This window comes from Doryrhamphus excisus, linkage group LG5, assembly GCF_037039965.1.
Source record: "Doryrhamphus excisus strain RoL-2023G ecotype Guam linkage group LG5, RoL_Dexc_Guam_v1.1, whole genome shotgun sequence".
Taxonomy (NCBI): domain Eukaryota; kingdom Metazoa; phylum Chordata; class Actinopteri; order Syngnathiformes; family Syngnathidae; genus Doryrhamphus; species Doryrhamphus excisus.
The window spans coordinates 14,520,447-14,542,494 of record NC_136361.1 but is presented as its reverse complement, the minus strand read 5'-3'; the positions used below and the strand labels follow the sequence as shown (position 1 = coordinate 14,542,494).

The following is a 22,048-nucleotide window of genomic DNA, read 5'->3' as shown; positions in this document are numbered from 1 at the left end:
ACAGCGTTTCTTTTAAAATTAGCGGGTAAGTGCTAGGTGCAGAACTGTAATTATATCCCATGAGGAGTGTAATTACAACACCAGCAAAGTCAGTGACTTATATAACGCTGATGCTGCTTTAAAGCAACACTGTGTAAGAGTTGGAGATGGGGGGGATGTTTGACCTCCCACAGGCTGGAAGGATCATGTTAACAACGTCCATGAGCTTTCATGAAGGAAGTCCCGCACCACTCACCGTAACACATGGACATCCTCACCCACACAGGAAACTTGAGGTCACTTCCCCAATCTTTTAGGGAATGCAGACGCACTCCTACTGCCAGCCACGCGCCCCGCGTGCAATTTAGGGCACAAAGGGAAAGAATTTGTACTAGAATATGTTTAAGCCTACAACACATCAGGGCTACTCAAGTGGACCGCCACAAATACATTTAGCACTACCTGTTTGTTCTTGCTCATAATATATTCAAACACACCTGCTCTGCCAAAACATAAAATCTGTTAACACCCTTCTAAATACAGTTGAACATGATTAGAGCCCTCTAGACTTGAACTAACACCCCTATAGTCACCTTTAAACTCTTTTTACTCGATAGAGTAGATATGATGACATAAAAGAAGGTATCCATCTGTTTTCTGTATCACTTATCCTCATTAGAGTCGTGGATATGCTGCAGCTGTCTGTGGGTGAGAGGCGGGATACACCCATGGACCAGTGGGGGGGTCCTTGGGGGATCAAAGCAAGAAATTAATGGGGGCCTCACATTTCTCTCGTGTTTAAACACTCCAAAAAGTTCAAAGCTTCCTTTTAATTTTAACTATTACGCTTATTTCACTCCTCATACTGGTGCAATTCCGTTGTACTGTAGTGTTTTTGTATCCTTGTATTGCTCCTATCATCGTTTTTCTTCCGTAATGGCGCCCTACAGCCGCAGCTTCTTCTTTCTCCTTCGCCTTTTGGGGAGCAGAAAGTTTCGTCGACATTGTGGGTGTTGTCGGGTATAAAACTTGAAAACATGCAGCATTTCAGACTCACACTGCCAGCATTTGTGTAAATTTGGCAAAGCCAAACGCATTCTGTACTGCACAGGAAGGCATGGTGGAGACGGATTAGCTGGTCTGCAATCATTGCAATCAGAATGCAGAGCACAATACATGTTCATATGCTGTAAAAAAAAAAAAAACTCTCTGTGATGTAGCGAGGGAACACTGCATTTTTTAAAACCTCTGACATAGTGGATCTGCATGGAAAATTGACTTTCATTTTTTCTGTAGGACCTTAAACAGCAGAACGCTACCATCTGAAGTAGGGTGCTCTGAAAAGGAGGAAATTATCCAATTTAATTTACTTGGTCGGAAAATATTACAAGTATATTTTGGTAAAAGTATGACTTTTTTCTCATTATACTACGACTTTGTCTTAATATTTTGATATACAAAACATGCTGTTTTTTTCCATTTCTGTTTTTTTTCAAACTTTTTTGTTGGAAATTTTCTTCTTGTAATATTGTGACTTTATTCCCATAATAGTTTGACTTCCTTCTCATAAAATTACAACTTTTATTACAAAAATTACAACTTAGCGTTCTTTGTTTCTTCGATTAAAACGTAATTTTTTTTCTTAAATATATCAACTTCAGGGCGGCACAGCGGACGAGTGGTTAGCGCGCAGACCTCACAGCTAGGAGACCAGGGTTCAATTCCACCCTCGGCCATCTCTGTGTGGGGTTTGCATGTTCTCCCCGTGCATGCGTGGGTTTTCTCCGGGTACTCCGGTTTCCTTCCACATTCCAAAAACATGCTAGGTTAATTGGCGACTCCAAATTGTCCATAGGTATGAATGTGAGTGTGAATGGTTGTTTGTCTATATGTATGTGCCCTGTGATTGGCTGGCCACCAGTCCAGGGTGTACCCCGCCTCTCGCCCCAAGACAGCTGGGATAGGCTCCAGCACCCCCCACGACCCTTGTGAGTAAAAGCGGTAGAAAATGAATGTATGAATATCAACTTCAAGCTACTAAATGCTACTTTTATGACAATTTATCGCTAGATTTTGATTTTATTTTTGGAAAATTACTGTAGATTTTTAGATTTTACAGTGACAAGCAATTCAAATCTCTTCCACTAGATGATAGAATGTCTGTAATTAACCTGAGTCATTCATACATATTTCCATTCACCCCCAACTTTTCCATTTACAGTACATTTACAGAAATACAGTATGAGCCTTGGTGCAATAAAGGCTGACAAAAATGATCTAAAGGATCTTTGATGAGACAACTGCTGTACAAAACGAGCTGGGTTCCTGTCATTAAGAATTTTTGATGAGATTTTATGCAATAGATTCCTAAAAAGACAAGTGGACAATCTTTGACTAGGGCTTTTGCAGCACGTGCTTAAAAACAACAGACTGCTTCTTTAGTATAGAGGATCTTTGACTCCCACTAGCTCGCTCGGAACACCCACTTTGTTGCACTGCTGTGGTTTATTTAGCTGAAACAGATGTTTTATGTAATGTTATCATTCATTCATGACATTTCAGTCATTTCGTGGACTACATTTTTGAACCCATGCCATCCAACATTAAAGCTTTTGGTGTCAATGCAGATTTGTCCCCGAAGGAGTAAAAATGTCCACTTTCTAAGCACCTGCAAGCACTTGACTGCCTGTTCTTTCTGAGCTGCTTTTCAAAACCGATGCCAGCCACAAGGAGTTCTTCAGCTGCTGGCCGGCCTCCAGCAACCACACAGGGCTGACCCGTGGCAAACACCGAGTGATCTCGGAGAAATATGAGCATGCACGCCATAAAAACAGTGACGAGAGGACAAGGAGGGAGGCAAACAAACATATTATGCAGCTCGTAGGCGTCACTGAGGCCTGTTTCCAAGATGCTAAAAAGGAGACAGACATAGTGACAGCCTCTTGGCGGCTTCTTGCAGATGGATCCAACAGAACGCGCACTTTCCGTCCAAAGAGCCGCCAAACGATTGAAAAGCAGCACAGCGACTCAAAGGCCTTAAAATATGTTCTTTGTTCACAACAAAACCGAGGTCACAACAACTACAGACTATAAACACAAGAAATCAAGAATGTTGCTGTTTACACTACCAGTAGTATCAATCACAAAATCTCTTGGTAAGCTAATCATGTTAGCACCATGCTAACGCTAGCTTTACTTTTGTTAAGTCAAATTAAACCTCTACTGATAAGCTCATGTAAACATTGCACAAGCAGCTACCAGTGGCTTTTAAGTGCTAGGTTGCATTCAATTATTTTTGAATGGCCCGGCACAATTAAATTTGGACCACCACAGAAACACTTGGCGCTAACTTTTTGGCTCTATTTGCTTGCCCATGGTCAAAACACATTACAACAAAGCCCAGGTGTTGAGAACAATATTACAGTCCTTTACTTCTGTTGGTAGGCTATTTTTCATAGAATTACTTTAGCGCTAGCTGCCCTTCTTCTGTGGTATCTCACAAATGTTTAGCATTAGTGTTAACAAAGCAGCGGTTTTGAATTACATGTGCTAATGATGTTAGCGCCACCCTAACACTAGTAGCTAGCTGCAGCCCTTTGTCTGTAGTCGCTCACATATCATTTACTTTCAAGCTAATGTTCTAAGCGTTACGCTAGCAGCGGCTTTGAAGGGTGTTACATTACTTCTGGTAAACTAATGCTAACACTAGCAGCTAGCCACAGCCCTCTTTTTTTTAGTCTCTTTTACTGCTAAAATAAAGTGTTGTAAGCTTTACATGTTTATTTAATTGCATCACATGCACTTCCCTTCCCGCCCACATCACCTTGTGACTGTGCAACAGGTGAGCAGACATCACAGGTTCGACGCAATAACACTTATAACACATGCATATTCTGCCATAGCCACACTCTAATACACAATATGGAGGGTCTTTTTTTACGGTGTAACAAGTAAAGAAAGGGGAAAACGCAACCTGGCAGAAGATGAATGAGAAGTGTTTTTTCTTTCTCTTTGAGTAAATAGTGATGTATTAAAGCCTTATCAAGCCTTATCTTGCCCGTGACTGCGCTCATTATTGCCACAAAATGCAATCACAACATATCTAGTTTTTAATGTGAAAATTACATTTGTTGTTTTTGGATAAAAAGGAATTTAATCACAAAACGATTCTATTTTTTTTATTGTTCAGAAATTTTCTTTAAAATTCTATTGAAATTGTCCTTATTTTTTAAAAACAAAACAAAAACTTACAGACTAGTATAACTCTTGGTTCCACATATTATGTATTGGAAAAAATAGTATAATTTTTTTTCCTTTAATTGTGATGTTTAAAAAGCACAAAAGCAGATTTTTCAAATCTTCTTTTAAGTTAAAAAATATATATTTTTTCAATAAAAATTTTGAATTTGTTGCCCTTATTTGGATTACTTTTGAGTAATTAGTTAGTTAGCTAGAGTAATTAGTAGTAGTTTTGTTGTGAAAATTACATTTGTTGTTTTCGGATAAAAGGGAATTTAATGACAAAAAGATTATATTTTTTTATTGTTTGAAAATTGTCTTTAAAATTCTATTGAAATTGTCCTTATTTTTAAAAACAAAACACAAACTTACAGACTACTATAACTCTTGGTTCCACATATTATGTATTGGAAAAAATAGTATATTTTTTTTCCTTTAATTGTAATGTTTAAAAAGCACAAAAGCAGATTTTTCAAATCTTCTTTTAAATAAAAAAAAAAAAATTCAATAAAAATGTAGAATTTGTTGACCTTATTTGGATTACTTTTGAGTAATTAGTTAGCTTGAGTAATTAGTAGTAATTTTGTATTTTTTTTATTTTTTTTCACACTGACCCAGGTTTTTTTTTATTATTATTTGGAAAGTTACTTCTTTTTTGTGTGGATAAAACAGAACAAAGATTTATTCATTTTATAAGATGATATTTAAATGTAACTTTGTAATTGAAATTAATTTAAAAATACATTGAAATTACATTTAGCATATATACATATACATACACACACATATATAACATATATTCTTTGTTTTCTGATTTAAAAGGATCATCATAAATGATGCCAACAGAAAATGTATATCCAAAGCTTTTAATAAGTGTTAGATTATGGCAAAAATTTAAAAAGTTATATGACGTTAGGATGCAATAAGTAGCATCGTGTGGATACTGTTCCTTTAAATCAATGCAAAGTTTGAATGAAGTTCATTAGGCACATAAATACAAAGTTAAACCGTCAAACACACACAACTTCCGTGTGTGTTTGCATGCATTTAGCTATAAGACTGTCAGGAAGATCAAATCAATAAAAATCCATGTGTCCTACCAGGAATTGAAGCAGGATCTGACACGGGGCAGCCTGGGTGTCAAGTCAGCCGGGAATCGAGCACTATGACGCGGGCTCGTGAATGGAGGCTGCTCCGGTGAGTCGGCAGTGTCGCCCGCCAGCAGTACACGCTCAAAAACTTTCCTGGGAGGACTGTGGTCAACAAAGTTGTGCAGCTTGCCGGCTACTTTTTTTTTTTTTTTAAGTCTGTACTATTGAGGAAGTCGCTGGTGAGTCACAGGACCCCGCCCCCTTCTCATACTCCCCCCAGCCCCCCGCCCCCCACTTCCATAAATGGAAAGTACTCTCCCTTCCTTGCATCTCTGCAGCAGGCTATGGGGAGGTGAAAACCAGTGGCTTGCTTCCGTGGTATTTTAACGAAATGAGCTTTAATTGGACATAATATAAGGCAGATAATGGGAGCTGTTTAAGTGTTTGCACGTGTGCATTGTCTTGCCATTGAACGCCACAGCTATCATTGCATGTAAAAATCATTGTAAATCATTGCAATTTAAAAATATTAACAGGGAATCAAACTTGTTAACTTTTTATTAAATATTTAATATTTATTTATTAATTATTTTTATTTATTTAATTTTTTTTGTTATTATACAGGGCGGCACGGCGGTCTAGTGGTTAGCGCAGACCTCACAGGAGACCAGGGTTCAATTCCACTCTCGGCCATCTCTGTGTGGAGTTTGCATGTTCTCCTCGTGCATGCGTAGGTTTTCTCCGGGTACTCCGGTTTCCTCCCACATTCCAAAAACATGCTAGGTTAATTGGCCACTCCAAATTGTCCATAGGTATGAATGTGAGTGTGAATGGTTGTTTGTCTATATGTGCCCTGTGATTGGCTGGCGACCAGTCCAGGGTGTACCCCGCCTCTCGCCCAAAGACAGCTGGGATAGGCTCCAGCACCCCCGCGACCCTCGTAAGGATAAGTGGTAGAAAATGAATGAATGAATGAATGAATGTTATTATACAAAGTATTATTATTATTAGTAGTAGTAGTCATGATTACAATATGTAGTCTTTTCTTTGTATACACAAACTCTAAACAAAGCAAATTTAAACCCAACTCATCCGTTCCAGACGCCCACAAATATTAACAAAAACACATTGTATAATTAAAGTTATAGTTAAGTATAGTTTCACATGCAGAAAAAAATACAAATGACAAATGAAAGGAAAAGTGAAGATTTAACATTACTTACCGTCCTCCACAAAACCATCAATTAACAAAATAACACAACATATTCTGCTGCAGTCACAATTTGCAAAAATGTAAAAAATGTATCAAACTACATATGAAAGTCATTCTCTTTAAAGGAAAGGTACATCATTCTCTTTTTGAGTCATTATGCAAGCTAAACATTTGAACGCCATGGTGGTGTTGACACAAGCCCCACCCCATTTGATAACATTGTGTTACTGTTAGTCATGACATTAAAGTCTTGGCTTACAGGCTAATGTCAGTGGCTGATCTTTTGACAAGTAGAACATTTTGGAAGGTTGCAAAAACTGTAGTCACTGAGATTAAGCGTTATGAGTGGTTCATTACTAGAAATTCAACGTCAAAGGGAGCTTGTGAAATAATTGGGAGCACCTTTCTGCAGTTATGATTATGGTTTAATTTATTCCAAATATACATGCGGTTTACATTGAATGTTTCATGTCAATGTAAACTTCCGAATGTCTGAAAAGGTGTCTGAGGAAGGGGTGTCCAAACTTTTTCTAGTTAGCTTTTCCCTTCAGGGGTCGCCACGGCAAATCAATTGCCTCCATCCAACACTGTCTTCTGCATCTGACTCTCTCACACCATCTACCCTCATGTCCTCCTTCACTACATCCATAAACCTCCTCTTTGGTCTTCCTCTGCGACTCCTATCTGGCAGCATCCTTCCACTAATATATTCACTATCTCTCCTCTGGACATGTCCCAACCATCCCAGTCTGGCCTCTCTGACTTTGGCCTCAAACATGTAATGTCCCTCAGGTGTACTCCTTCCTGATCCTATCCATCCTGGTCACTCCCAATGAGAACCCTAGAAAAAAAAAGAATAAAAGGTCCAAGTAAGGGCAATAAGGGCCATATATACTGAAAAATGAAAAATGAAAGGATGCAAGGGCCACTTTGATATTTTGTAAAGCAACACATTAAATATACTTTGGGCTAGAAGTGAAATATTATGACTTGATTCCTGTGTCATAACCTAACTTCCCAAAAATGAGAGTTTTTGTTTTATTTGTTTCTCATAATATTATGTCCATATTTTTTCTTTAATATTTCAACTCCATGCTACTGAAATATTTTTTTCTCATATTTTTATGATTTTACTCTTCTTATACTCTTATACTCTTCTTTTACCACTCAATATTGCAGACTACAGCTGCTTTTTCCATTCCTGCTGTTGATTTTTTTTAAATTCCACCTATTTCAACTTTGTAAAATGACATTATTTTTCCTCATAATATTACAACATTATTTGCAGAAAATTACGTTTTTTTCTGAAGCCACATGCAGATATCCGTGCATAATAATGCATTCCATTTGTATTTAATTCAATCACTCATCACAGAAAAAATATAATTATTAATGTAATACTTACAACAGGACAATTTTTAAAAAACAGCTGTCGCCCCCCGGGTTACACTTTGGACACCCTTGATGTAGTGTATTTACAACTTTTGTCTTCGGGGACTGAGCTTAAATCAGTCCTCCCCGTCCTTTCAGGCATGGTATACTTCAAATAAACCCTCTCCATCTTCCACACAGCAACACATTGAAGATGAGGGCGAAAAGGCCTGCCATCATCCAGAGTGGAAAAAGCAATAAAAGCTTTGAGTCCATTTGGAAGACGAATACAGTATATCTCAGCTGCTGCTGCGTGACATGTTTTGCAGCCTTGTGTGTGTCTCTCTTGCGGTAGGTCGGAGTGCACAACCAGACGTCCTCCTTGACCTTTACACTGAAGGAAGTGTGGGACGAAACCAAGTCTTTGACACCATTTAAGTTATCAGCCCTGAGTTTTGCTTTAAAAAGGTACAATTTGTGGCCGAGCAGAGCCAGCTCCTGTTCGTCCTCGGGGAGGATGCAAATCATCAGGGTGTCCACCCCCCGACTGTAAGGAAGAAGTAAACTCCCATAGACACATGTGCAATTTAGCTTTGGATTTCACCAGCTTTGGGAGTTGGTTCAAAAGAAGCTTCCTTTCTGAAGTGGCTTTGATGATCAGCCCACACAACCAACTCAAATCATGACAAAAGACGATCAAAACTAAGTTAACCGTACACACAGTACGAATTGTACAAGGTGTGGTTCTGTTAGCCACACATTGCTCAATGCTGCGCTCATCATGGTAAGTGAAATACATTGGTAAGTTTCAGTTCTCTTTTCTCCATCAACATGAAAAAGCTCTTTTTATAAGGTGTCTAACTGAGTCAATTTACTATCCTTGACAAAAAAAATCCTCAACCAATTTCTACAAAACTGTTGTTGTTGGGCTATAATATACGTAACATGAAAAAGGCTACAAAACATTCATTCATTCATTTATTTTCTACTGTTTATGCTTCAGGATGGTCGTGGGGATGCTGGAGCCTATCCCACACCCTGGACTGGTCACCAGCCAATCACAGGGCACATATAGACAAACAACCATTCACACTCACATTCATACCTATGGACAATTTGCAGTCACCAATTAACCTCGCATGTTTTTGGAATGTGGGAGGAAACCGGAGTACCTGGAGAAAACCCACACATGCACTGGGAGAACATGCAAACTCCATACAGAGATGGCCGAGAGTGGAATTGAACTCAGGTCTCCTAGCTGTGTGGCCTGCGCGCTAATCACTCGGTCACCGTGCAGCCCGCTACAAAACATATTACAAAAATACTGTATATTATTTTTTTCAAGACTAAAAAAACGTTTAATCTTACAAGCATAAAGCATAAAATCTATGGATGTTCCAATGAGGGTTTTATACTGCCGATACTGATAATCAATGAGTGAAATCAGCCGATACCGATACCAATCCCGATCGCATACATGCAGTGTGAATGTTTAAATGTACAACTGGCTATTTGGCACTTAAATGCATTAAAACTCTCAAATGCTTGGTTTCGAGAAGGCATGGTAAAACTGCCCCTTTGTGATGTCACAGATGAGCTGACTTCCTTATATGGGCGTGGTTGTTATCCAAATAAGCTCTGTGCCCTGTGTTACGTGTTAGCAATGCCTCGAAAGGGAAAGCCACATTTGTTTACAATTCCTAATGACGCCACCATCAGTCACAAGTGGTTGGACTTCCTGATTCCCTACCAGCAAAAGAAATGTATTTTAATCTGTCAACGACATTTCACACTGGACTGTTTTGTGAACATGGGCCACTATGCAGCTGGACTAGCCGACAAACTTGCTAAAGCCCGACGCTTTTCCAAGCGTCATGGTAGCTCATAATCTACCAAATGGCCCTGTGCCTGCTTTCTTGGATAATACAAGTGCAATACAAGTATAAAGGTGACAATAGGGGTGTTATGTCACATTATCTCTAATAATGTCTTAGTCAATAATATTAATTAGTTAATAATGTCCATATTTAGAAGGTCATAATTACTCTAATTACAATCTGAGTGTTGCAGAATTTTGCCATTTACTAATTAAAATTACGACTTGATTATGTCTTTTTCCGGCAAAATAAATATAACTTAATTCCTAGAATATTTTGACAACTTTTTCTTCAAAATATTACAAATTAATTCTTGTTATTTTATTTTTAAATATATTTTAAAGCGGGCTGCATGGCGGTAGAGTGGTTAGCGCGCAGGCCTCACAGCTAGGAGACCGGAGTTCAATTCCACCCTCGGCCATCTCTGCATGTTCTCTACCCGGGTTTCCTCCGGGTACTCCGGTTTCCTCCCACATTCCAAAAACATGCTAGGTTAATTGGTGACTCCAAATTGTCCATAGGTATGAATGTGAGTGTGAATGGTTGTTTGTCTAGATGTGCCCTTTGATTGGCTGGCGACCAGTCCAGGGTGTAACCGGCCTTTCTCTTGAAAACAGCTGGGATAGGCTCCAGCATGCCCATGTGACCCTAGTGAGGATAAGCAGCATAGAAAATGAATGGATGGATGTTTCAAGGCTTAGTGAATGCCGAGATTCCACTATATTTTCAAATGTTTACTTCAGCTCTAAACCACATGTTGTCGTGTAAAAGAATGGACAAAATTGTTGATGTGATTCCCACCTGAATGTAATACAGTAAATCAGTATTTAAAAAAAACATGCCATGTTTAACACAAAAGGTCCGTGTTGTCCCTAATTGGCATGAGGTAATTGTTTTGGTAATCCTTTTACCGTTATATAACAAAATGTCATTTCTAATGATGTGCCACAGTGATCATTTCAACTTTTTCCACACTTGGACTCCCAATGCCACCCAAAAAGCCTCACCACTTGACTGTGTTAAAAAACTAACATGCCGTAATACACTCTTAAAACTTCTAGCAGGGAAAATAAGCTGTATATTTGCATTTAATTGTAGATCATTTTTGTTTTACAAGACTTTGCGGTGCAGAGGCTCTGGTGAGAATACCACCCATATCTGAGAGGGCATCGAACGGAGGCCGTGCTGTGCTGCTGATGGCCAACGAGTTGTGGAAGTTTGTATGAAGAGACCACAGTGTAAATATACAGCGATCCCTGAAATGTGATGTTCGGTTCAAGGCTTTTTTAACCAAATGTACAAGGAGTATCAACGTCACGGTTACACAAATACTTTCTCATAGCCTCCTTCAGTGGTTTAGTAGTAGTCATCAAACATTTTCTAATGTATATCACTGACACCTAGAGGACTGGAGTGGAATTGACGACCACTAAACAAGGATAGATAAAATATGTGCAAAAGCTCACGGTTGGAAACGCTGTCCTGCAGGATGTTAAAGCACTCAAGACGAGGAAATAAGATGAGAAGAGAAACTCAGAGAGGAAAAGCTGCTCCTTCGCATTGAGAGGAGCCAGATGAGGTGGCTTGGGCATCTGGTCAGGGTGCCTCCCCAAGGAGGTGTTCAAGGCACATCCAACGTAGGAGACATTAGAGAGACTGTGATCTGGTGGGAGGAGCTGGATGAATTGGTCTTAGGCTGCCATCCCCGTCACCTGACCTTGGATGGCTGAATGGAGTGTGATCACATCAACAATTTTGTCCATTCTTTTACACAACAACATGTGGATTAGAGCTGAAGTAAATATTTGAAAATATAGTGGAATCTGAGCATTCACTAAGCATTGAAACATCCATCCACCCATTTTCTATGCCGCTTATCCTCACTAGGGTCACGCCGTGCAGCCCGCTTTAAAACATATAAAAAAAAAAAGACAAGAATGAATTTCTAATATTTTGAGGAAAAAGTTGTCCAAATATTCTAGGAATTAAGTTATATTTATTTTGCCGGAAAAAGACATAATCTTCAGAGAAGTCGTAATTTTAATTAGTAAATGGCAAAATTCTGCAACACTCAGATTGTAATTAGAGTACAGAAAACCTGTCCATGACCTTCTAAATACGGTTTTTGACATTATTAGAGATGATGTGACATAAAACCCCTATTGTCACCTTTACACTTGTATTGCACTTGTATTATCCGAGAAAGCAGACACAGGGCCATTTGGTAGATCATGAGCTACCGGCACGAACACCCGGAGAGAGCACGCTGCTTCTGGCTTCTTGCTCTTTGGACTCTTCCACTCGACCAAGTAACGTTGGAAAAGCGTCGGGCTTCAGCAAGTTTGTCGGCTAGTTTGTGGCTGAATGGAGTGTGACCCTTGACTATATTATTTTTATTTGCATTATTTGCAACGGGTATATGTGAAACTGCTACAAAATACCATCATCATTAGTGTGGTTAGTGAGTGTGAATGGTTGTTTGTCTATATGTGCCCTGTGATTGGCTGGCGACCAGTCCAAGGTGTACCCCGCCTCTCGCCCGAAGACAGCTGGGATAGGCTCATGAGGATAAGCGGTAGAAAATGAATGAATGAATGAATTAGTGTGGTTATGTTTACTAACATTACTAATAACAATGGTTAATGTCTTTTTACATACTAACCTCCGATAAGTTTGAGTGTTTGACCCCAGAACACTCACTCATTATTTCTATTTCCATGACTTCCTGTGTGGAAAAAATGAAATCTGAACAAAGTGAAAGTTGACCAGCTTGCAGTGTTTGATTTCCATTTCAGTATTTTCCTCTCAGACGTCCATGAATGAAACAGCAAGGAGCCCCGTAAGTCTGATTGCAGACATAACGAAGTGTAAGTAACTACCCTGGTGGTTTTTGGTCATGCTGTAACGTGTGAAGGGTTGAGGTCTTTACCCGCTGGGTTGATAAACAAAACATGTGACATCATGTGGAAACACTGATCCCATTCATCGGCCTCATCCGCCACAAACATTCTGCATGCTGGGCAAATCTCACACATGTAACAGACATTCTTCGCGGTTCAGACGAAAGGGGGTGGAGGCAGTGGTAGTGAGATGCCATTTTGGGGGCAAGGAGGAGGGGGGTGGAGGATGAGTATGGTGGGATATCACATCCATGCAGAGTTGCAAGTCTGGGTGAGATTAGCTCACTGGTGCCTTTGTGGCTTTATGTCATGTCTGAAAAATATCGGCACCCCCTCAGCTGTTATCTAATAGCCTCCTGCTACTCATTTTCCGCATAAAAGAGAGTTTGGCTTTTTTGACATGACGTTGTATGACATCCCCATCAGCAGTGTAATGCATCAACTGTGACTTTTACCCCACTTCGTCTTGTGAGCCGAGTTCTGTTTGGTTTTCATTGTGGGGAACAATGCAGGGGACTCTTAAGTGTTTTGTTTCTTAAAACAATATGTGTTCAAAAGAGTAAAACGTTTGCATCACAAAAAAGTCAGACCTCTTAACTGCTCTGCGTTATTTTTTTCTTTTTTCCTATCACTGCACGCTGCCACTTGTCTATTGTTGTGTTGGTGGTCCACAGTGTTTACATGTGCAAGTGAAGATTGCTGTTTTATGCTTTCTGATCTGATCTGTCTTGCTTTACACTGGTCTTCATCCGCATAGCAATTGGCTACAAATGCCTGTCTCCCCCCCCCCCTTATGTGTAGTTTACTTGTTGATTTTTAAATATGCAGTTTAGTTCCTATTGATTATGAGAAACATTGCAGACTTTCCATCTTAGGTTTATTGGTGTGGACATAAGGCAAATATCAAAGTCCATGTTGGTAAAACACACTCTTGTTACTAATTAGTGTTAACAAGGCTCTCGTTTTTTTATGTACTGTATTTGCACTGCAGTGACCTTCGCTTGTTAGAGTAGTTCCAGCCAAGTTTGATGCACTTTGACAAAGGAATAATAACATGGACACAGTCCAGTTATCCAGTGAATGCTGCATGATTAAACACTTGTGGATGTACAACAATGTTGAGCATTTGAATGTATGATTGCAAGGTTCACTTCCATGAGATTTTAGTGCAGTTTGTAGCTCAAAATCATAATGGAATCTGCACATTAGGGCACATTTGGCAATGGGCAGAATACTATTTATAAATAAAAATAAATCATGCAGAACAGGAAGTGACCCGGCGCACAAAGTGACATAAAGCAGTTGACTTATTTGTTATTTACTTTGAAAGTAAATTTACTTAATATTTTTTTTAGGAGTAAAATTGTAGCTTCTGCTTGCTTTTTCTGTTGCTTGAACCGTAATAAATCAGCAAAAGGATTTCTTCACGCAAGAAAAATCTGCAAAATAGCACCCCCTGTCGCTTCTACGGAAAGTCATAGAGTTGGAAGCAATGGGCGATTTATTTTTTGTTAGCTTCCACACGGTATATTCTGGCTGTAAAATTATATTTTATATATTATTATTATTATATTATTGTATTATATATATATTATTATTATTATCATCATCTATCATGTTCGAGTCACGGTTAACAACCTATGGAACGTTTTAGTATGTTTGTGTTGAATCTGCGGAAGGAAATACACGCTGCACGCCAAACAGGAAACCACGTGTTTTTTCCAGGAAACAGTTTGAAGAGGCGTACTAGCATTGAGTTGCCCGATAGATTAAAACATTTAAAGAGTTTGTCTTCTCTAAACCGCTTTATCTGACATTTCTTAAACATGTCGTCGTTCAGGAAAGCCTTGAAATCCCGACAGAGAAACCACCATGAAAGATCTCAGGTGAGTTTATAGGAAGTTTGACTTGCTAGCAGCTAGCCGACCTGGCTAACAGCTATGCATGGACACACGTATGTTACACAGTATATGACTTGTTATTTCGCTCTAAATCTTTGGATGTGTCTTATCAGCCTGCATTTAGATCGCATTTGGGATTGCTGGAGAAGAAGAAAGACTACAAACTCCGTGCAGAGTAAGTTGAAATTTGTTAACCTAGATATATAACCACGTTTTTTGATGGTGTTCTATTCTAACACTAACAGTGACTACAACAAGAAACAAAACACCCTCACAGCCCTCAAGAAGAAAGCTCTGGAGAAGAATCCAGATGAGTTTTACCACAACATGATCAGATCGCAGATGAAGGTAACCAACAAACTTGTACTTGTATTTTCACTAGTCAACTCTTCTACTCCTACATAAATGTGTAATCTTTTTGAGGTGCTGTTATTACGTATATACATCTTATGTTATGTCCCATTGACAGGATGGCGTTCACACGTTTAAAGAGGAGGAACCGGTGACAGAGGAGCAGAAGAAAATGATGAGGACACAAGATATCCGATATGTGGAAATGAAGAGGGTGGCGGAGGCGAGGGTAAGTTCTCTAAATGAAATACAGAATGTATATTTGAATGTTCAACGCAGTATGTATGTGTGTGAAAAATAGTGGAAACACTATATTGATACTCCACTCCAGAACGGGTCAATCCCATTTTCTTACTTCCGATTATTTCCTTATTGTAAGGAGATGTTGTGATGAAATTTGACAATGCATTTTATAGAGAAAAAATGTACAGAATCACTGACTCACTGTCCTTGTTTGAGATTTGTTTTGTGGATATTACTAAACTTGTTCTGCAAGATTTAAGACTGATACAGCAGCTATCTGCATGTATTTTATACAGTATGTCTCAGGCAAGGGCAAACTAACTTCCAAGAAGGATGCACTTTCCATGATGATAGCTCTTCGATCCTCATCTCAGACACTTGAGATCCTCAGCAAATCTGGCAAGGATGTATCATTGAGGACATTATCTGAGGATGAGGATCAAATCCTTTGATAATTGTGTCACAGCTGAAGAAAACGTCAAGTTGACATTCATTCGTTATTAATTTTTCAGAAAATTGAGCGGATGAAGGCAAACCTCCATCTTCTGGGGGCAGATGGAGCCCAAAAAAACAAGCAAATCTTTTTTGTGGATTCCAAAAAGGAAGGTGAGTATTGGTTACAAATACTAATGAAGAGATGAATTTTGGACGGTTTTCATGGAAATGAACAGAAACTGAGAGAGGTGTCTGGAAAATGAGAGGTGTCTGGTATCATGTAAAACGTAATAATTAGTATTTAGTTATTAACCTTGTCAGCTAACTACTGTATACTATAATATGATGTATTATATTTATACTACAATGTCAATAATGACTAAAACGTCGATGTATTGTGAACATCAGTAGTATTATAATACACCTGCCAGAGTGTATGTGTTGGCATCCTTTTAAATGTAATTAACATGTGCAAAGTGAGTTTACACAAAAGTCAAAATATGCGAACCCCATTTTATTAAAATGTAAACAATCTTGTAGGAAAACAGTTGCTGAAATAACATAGTATGTTCTCCTTTTTAAATAAGTATAGAAAAATTTAAATGGTCAATCCTCAGCGTAATTGTGCTGCAGTCATGGTAGTTTCTCTGCGGCAGGGTTAGCGCCGTTAGCGCTTCCATCTCACATTCAGATGGTTAAACATGGTTGATACGTCTTTATCCAGCAACCTTTATTACGTATTTTTCGCTGTTCACTCTCGCTATGCAGCCTCTCCTCCTTTGTATCTCAGCGGATGTCTGGTCTGTCGGTGTAGTGAAGGGGTGCTCAATGCTAACAGCTGCTTCCGTGTGTAAACAATGGAGCAAGACGCAAGCTACAAATGTAACAAGATAAACACACTTGCTTAAGGGGTCGGTATGGCACCAAAACCAATAAGAAAGTAAAAAATAAAGCACTATTAAACACTAAAAACACAGCCGTAACTAGCTTTCACATTGCCCCCAGCGGTGCCATCTTAAAACATGACACCTCTGCATCAAATCCAGTCTATATCGATATGAACGATTAGCTTGTTTTTGAAATCGTGCAAGATTTTAACAAACGGCGTGTGTGTGTGTCTGCAGTGCAGTCATTTAACTTGGCCAAACACCTCAACACCCTCCCCAAGCTGGTGCATCGAGTGTACAACAGACCGACGGTGGACACGCTGAGGACCAAACACTTTCACGGAGCTGTCCAGCCCGCCAACCTAAAGGTATGTCTTTGTGATGAATGCTTGTTTGTTCCTTGCAACAAAAACACAAAAAAAGCCACCGAGACTGATAGTTTTGCACCCCTCCACTTGTGTATAGGCGCTGTCCAAGAAACAGTCCAATGAGTACAAGCTTCTTTCCCAAAGGATTGACCGGGAAAAGAAATTATTTGTCATCAGCCAGAAGATCCAGACCCGCAAGGACCTGCAGGTAACTTTTGTAGCATCTGATATTTACTTTTTATTAGGGCTGTCAAATGATTAAAAAGATAAAAAAAAAAAAGATTAATAATTTAAAAATTGTCACGATGAATCGAACAATTATGTCTGAAATATGCCCATTTTCTACTGTATTTAAATTATGTATATATATATATATATATATATATATATATATATATATACATATATATTTGTATGTATTAAGCGCTCCAAATGAACTGAATGTCATTCATTCATTTTCTATCGCTTTTTCCTCACGAGGGTCGCAAAGGTGCTGGAGCCTATCCCAGCTGTCTTCGGGCGGAAGGTGGGGTACACCCCGGACTGGTGGCCAGCCAATCACAGGGCACATATAGACAAACAACCATTCACACTCACATTCATACCTATGGACAATTTGGAGTCGCCAATTAACCTAGCATGTTTTTGGAATGTGGGAGGAAACCGGAGTACCCGGAGAAAACCCACGCATGCACGGGGAGAACATGCAAACTCCACATAGGGATGTCCGAGGGTGGAATTGAACCCTGTTCTCCTAGCTGTGAGGTCTGCGCGCTAACCACTCGTCCACCGTGCTGAAAGCTGAAAAGATAGCATGGGGATCCATTTGTCTAACACTAGTCTCTAGTAGTAGAACACTTGAATCACACTTTAACGGGGTTCTTAGGGGTTGTGTTCACAGACATGTCATTTAAGGTAATTAGAATTTTTCCAGTGTAATTTCCAGCATACTTAAATGTTGCAAACTGTACATCTGAATTAACCCTTCAGGCACCAGGTTATCACACCCGTTATTCTTGACAGCTCTACTTTTTAGACTTATCGCTTCATTGTGTGCTGCAGGATAAAACCAAGAGGGTGAAAGTAAGGAAGGAGACACCTCACGCAGCTGCCATCTACAAGTTTGAGACCAAGAGGAAGCGCTGATTCGCCACAATGCTGGACTTTATTGCTGCTATTAGTTTTGGTAAACAAGTACTCTTTTTCTGTCTGGTGGTTATTGAACATTAAAAATATATTTGACATCACTCTCTATTGTTGTTTTGCTTTGGTTCTGCATAATTTAAGACATAAAAATGAGAAACTTAGTGGACGACTCCTGATAATGTTGCTGCAGTTTATATTTTGTACCAGTAGATGGTGCTATTATCCTGTATTACGATAACCCTGACCATGATAGCTTGGCATAGCCAAACTGAGAGGATGCAAGGGCCACTTTGATTTTTGGAAGCCAACACATAGATATGTTGAGAAGTTATACATTTCATGAAAAACTGAAAATATCAGCCTTGGGATATACTATAGATTATTTTTAATTCAACTTTGATATTTGCTTGTTGCTTGCTGTTTTTTCAGGTATTGCAACTTTATCATTCAATAATACTTTTTTCATTTTGTTTACAATTATTACATTGCATAATATGACTTTATTATCGTATTTGTGCTTGATTCCTGTAATAAAAACCTAATTTTCCACAAGTGACAACTTTATTTCATTTTGTTTCTCATATTACAAAAAAATGACATGTTTTGTATATGTTTTATTTCAATTCAATGCTACAAAAATGGCATTTTTCTTCATAATGTAATATAAAAAATTTCTCTGAATATTTTGACTTAATTCTTGCAAAATGTTCGATTTCCTAATTATTTCAACTTTCTTGTAAATGTTCTTATTGCAATTATGACTTTTCCTCCATGATATTGTAAACTTATTTTTTCTGCAACTGAATTTTCCCAAAATCACAATTTTGTTTTGTTTCTAATAATATTATGACTTTTATCTTCATTTTTAAACTTTTTGCTACTAAAATTACCTTATTTTTCCTTACAATATTATGACGTTTGCCTAAAATGGCACTTTCTCGCTCTTTTTTCTGTTAATATTTTGACTTTATTCTTGGAGGATTACTGATGATATCTAAATTTTTTCTTTTTTTTTAAGTTTGTGAAATTATATTTTTAGAATGTGCTGCGTGCCAATAATAAAACATAATTTGCGTTATGGATTGCAAAAGGCCGCCAGGCTGCACTTTGGACCACTGGACAATGTTATATATTCCTATTTAAGAGTGAATTTGAGTCACGGTGGAGTTCTTTTTGTCCATAATTCAGTCATAGTTTTCAGCAGCGTACAACTACACCAGCACGTTGAGAACTGTTTCTAATATAAATAGAAAATATTAGACACATTCCTGTAAATTCAAATTACAGCAACCATAAACATATACTGACAATGAAAACACTGCTCGTGTCAATCACAACAGCAATACCAGTATTGTGCATGTGTAGTGTGCCTAATATTGTGGCCAATGAATGTTCAGTCACAACATTGATAATGTGTGTGTGTGTGTGTGTGTGTGTGTGTGTGTGTGTGTACCTCCTGCTTGGCCTTTATATAGTATGAGATAGGCTGAAGTCCAACAGCAGATCACAGTGATCGGGACCGTGATTGATCGCCAGTGGTGGCAGCAGCTTCATAAACGGGGCCAATCCATCAAAGTCTCCTGGGAACCTCTGGAAGGGAAGAAGAAGGAGAGGGAGTCAGGCAGAAATGTCAGCAGAGCGGAGGAGGAGGAGGAGGAGGAGGAGGAGAGGAGAACCGAAGGCCTTGGTCCAGACATTGATGATGTGACCAAAGGTGAGCTAGTACGCTTATGACAGGCCAACACAGGGAAGGCTGAAGGATGCTGACTAATCTTCATTCTTTAAATGTAGCTACTGCCATCAGATGGACTTCATGAAAAAAAAGGCAGTTGCCTACAGCCGCATCTGTTAATGATGCGATGCTAATTCAATTGAATCGACCATAGAAGAAGAAATATGTCTGGATGACATCCTGCATGGGGACCCTCTGCCCCACCATCCGTAAGCCCGAAGCCAAGGGGTCAAAACACGATGTACGCAGTTCCGGAACCCCACCCCACCCACCCCCATTGACTGTGGACAGACACGCCACTGTTCATACTGAGTCTGTCCTTTCATTGTCACCCCCCCCTCCCTCCCCAACAGCCATGGGACTCTTGCGCTAAGACTCAGAAGATACGACCTTCTGATTTTAAAGATAACCTTTAGATAATCATCATGCCAACATGTGGACAGTCTCTCACACACACAGAATTATTATTAAAAAATACATTGCAATTTGCTAAACATATGTAGATTAACTAATGAAAAGGTAAAAAAAAATTACATAATTTATAAATTAAACTCTAAAAAAATAATAATATTGAAAATGTTATTACAATGCCATAGCATAGCAAGCAAAAAACAAAATGACACTGAGATAGTTATATCATATTGTAGTAAAATAATTACGTAGAAAGTAAACCTGACCTTTTTAAATATTTAATAACATTTTCCATCCATCCATTTTCTATGCCGCTTATACTCTTATAGTACTTGCAAGTATGCTGGAGCCTATCCCAGCTGACTTCAAACCAGAGGCGGGGTACACCCTGGACTGGTTGCCAGCCCATTACAGTTTTTTGCCTGTTCAATTGAAATATTATAAGGCCTACAGTTATCTGTGTTTTACACAGTTTGACACTGGAACAGACAATTTGTTTTTAAAAACTGTTTTGTGGTTTTTATGTGTTAATATCAAGTTGTTTACCTATTTTGACACTACTACTTTTATATTATACAAGAATGTTGCAATATGATGAAAGCATGGGTAATATTTACAGTGGATTATAAAAGCTTACTTTTACTAGTATTTATTTTCTGCACTAAATAAATAAATATAGAATTACACTAAACATATATAGATTAACTAATGAAAAGGTCAAACAATTAATGACATCATTTATAAATTAAACTCTGAAAAAATAATATTGAAACAATTTTATTACAATACTGTAGCGTAGCAAGCAAAAATACAAAACAAAATGACACTGAGATAGTTATATCATATTGTAGTAATATAATTACATTCATTCATTCATTTTCTACCGCTTTTTCCTCACGAAGGTCGCGGGGGGTGCTGGAGCCTATCCCAGCTGACTTCAAACCAGAGACGGGGTACACCCTGGACTGGTTGCCAGCCCATTGCAGTTTAATTAAATTTTGCCTGTTCAATTCAAATATTATAAGGCCTACAGTTAGTATCTGTGTCTAAGACAGTTTGACACTGGAACAGACAATTTCTCTTTAGAAACTGTTTTGTGGTTTTTATGTCTTATAATATATAATATAAATTATTATTATAAATTAATATATAATATAAATTATAAATTATAATACAAAGTTGTTTACCTATTTTGACACTACTACTTTTACATTATACAAGAATGTTGCAATATGACGAAAACATGGTTAATATTTACAGTGGATTATAAAAGCTTACGTTTACTAGTATTTATTTTCTGCACTAAATAAATAAATATAGAATTAGACTTCATTTGTCCATTTCCTGGAAGCCCTTTGTGTTCTCATTGACCAGCTCTCAGAGGCCAGGTTAAGTATGGTTAAGGACAGCACTAATCGATCCCCCGATTATAATTATAGTGCTGGACTGTATGGAGGGGGGGTAGGGGGATGAAGAAGAGGGGCGCCGCAGGGTTTGAGTGTTGGGAGGCTGTCTCAGAACGTGAGTGGCGGTGGAGGGCGGGGGGGGGTTCGTGCTAGATCCTGCTTATCCTTTAACTTGAAGCTGGGTGTCATGGAGCTTTTTGAAGTAGTGGATAGAGAGGAGGGACACCCGAAGAGGAAGAGGAGGAGGAGGATGGGCTGGCGTGCCAGAGGGAAAATGTGTGAAGGAAAATCTTTATATTCTTGACAGACACCTCTTGACATGTTTTTTTTTTTTTTTTAAATATAATATCATTTTTGCTGCAGTGTTCAGATATGTGTTCTTAGTGTGACGTCTGACTGGAGGTTAGGATCACAAAACCTTCTTTAAAAAGGCTGCTAATGAGCCCTGGCTGGTGACAAGTACTCCAATTGATTAAATTTGCATGGCAGCCTAAATCA

At 38.6% G+C, this 22,048-nt stretch overlaps 2 protein-coding genes across 2 annotated transcripts in view; one reads left to right on the top strand and one right to left on the bottom strand.

Annotated features, from left to right (window-relative positions):
* The window catches only part of fhl3a (four and a half LIM domains 3a), a 40,383-nt gene extending 34,883 nt beyond the window's left edge, over positions 1–5,500 (bottom strand). The window contains exon 1 of the mRNA XM_058053439.2: positions 5,319–5,500. The gene's annotated coding sequence lies outside the window, so the exon portion shown is untranslated. The remainder of the gene's footprint in view (positions 1–5,318) is intronic.
* Positions 5,501–14,360: 8,860 nt separating this feature from the next.
* On the top strand, positions 14,361–18,102 carry utp11 (UTP11 small subunit processome component). Its single transcript, XM_058053414.2, has 8 exons — positions 14,361–14,556; positions 14,685–14,746; positions 14,817–14,919; positions 15,041–15,151; positions 15,678–15,771; positions 16,725–16,855; positions 16,953–17,063; positions 17,918–18,102. The coding sequence occupies exons 1-8, from the start codon at positions 14,497–14,499 to the stop codon at positions 17,999–18,001; spliced, it is 756 nt and encodes a 251-aa protein (XP_057909397.2). The 5' UTR covers positions 14,361–14,496; the 3' UTR covers positions 18,002–18,102.
* Positions 18,103–22,048: the final 3,946 nt, after the last annotated feature.

Bases quoted from the DNA above. Each gene is read 5' to 3' on its own strand.
- utp11 (XM_058053414.2), top strand. From the start codon at position 14,497: ATGTCGTCGTTCAGGAAAGCCTTGAAATCCCGACAGAGAAACCACCAT. The intron at 16,856-16,952 runs GTATGTCTTTGT...ACTTGTGTATAG, and splicing joins TCCAGCCCGCCAACCTAAAG to GCGCTGTCCAAGAAACAGTC. The intron at 17,064-17,917 runs GTAACTTTTGTA...TGTGTGCTGCAG, and splicing joins AGACCCGCAAGGACCTGCAG to GATAAAACCAAGAGGGTGAA.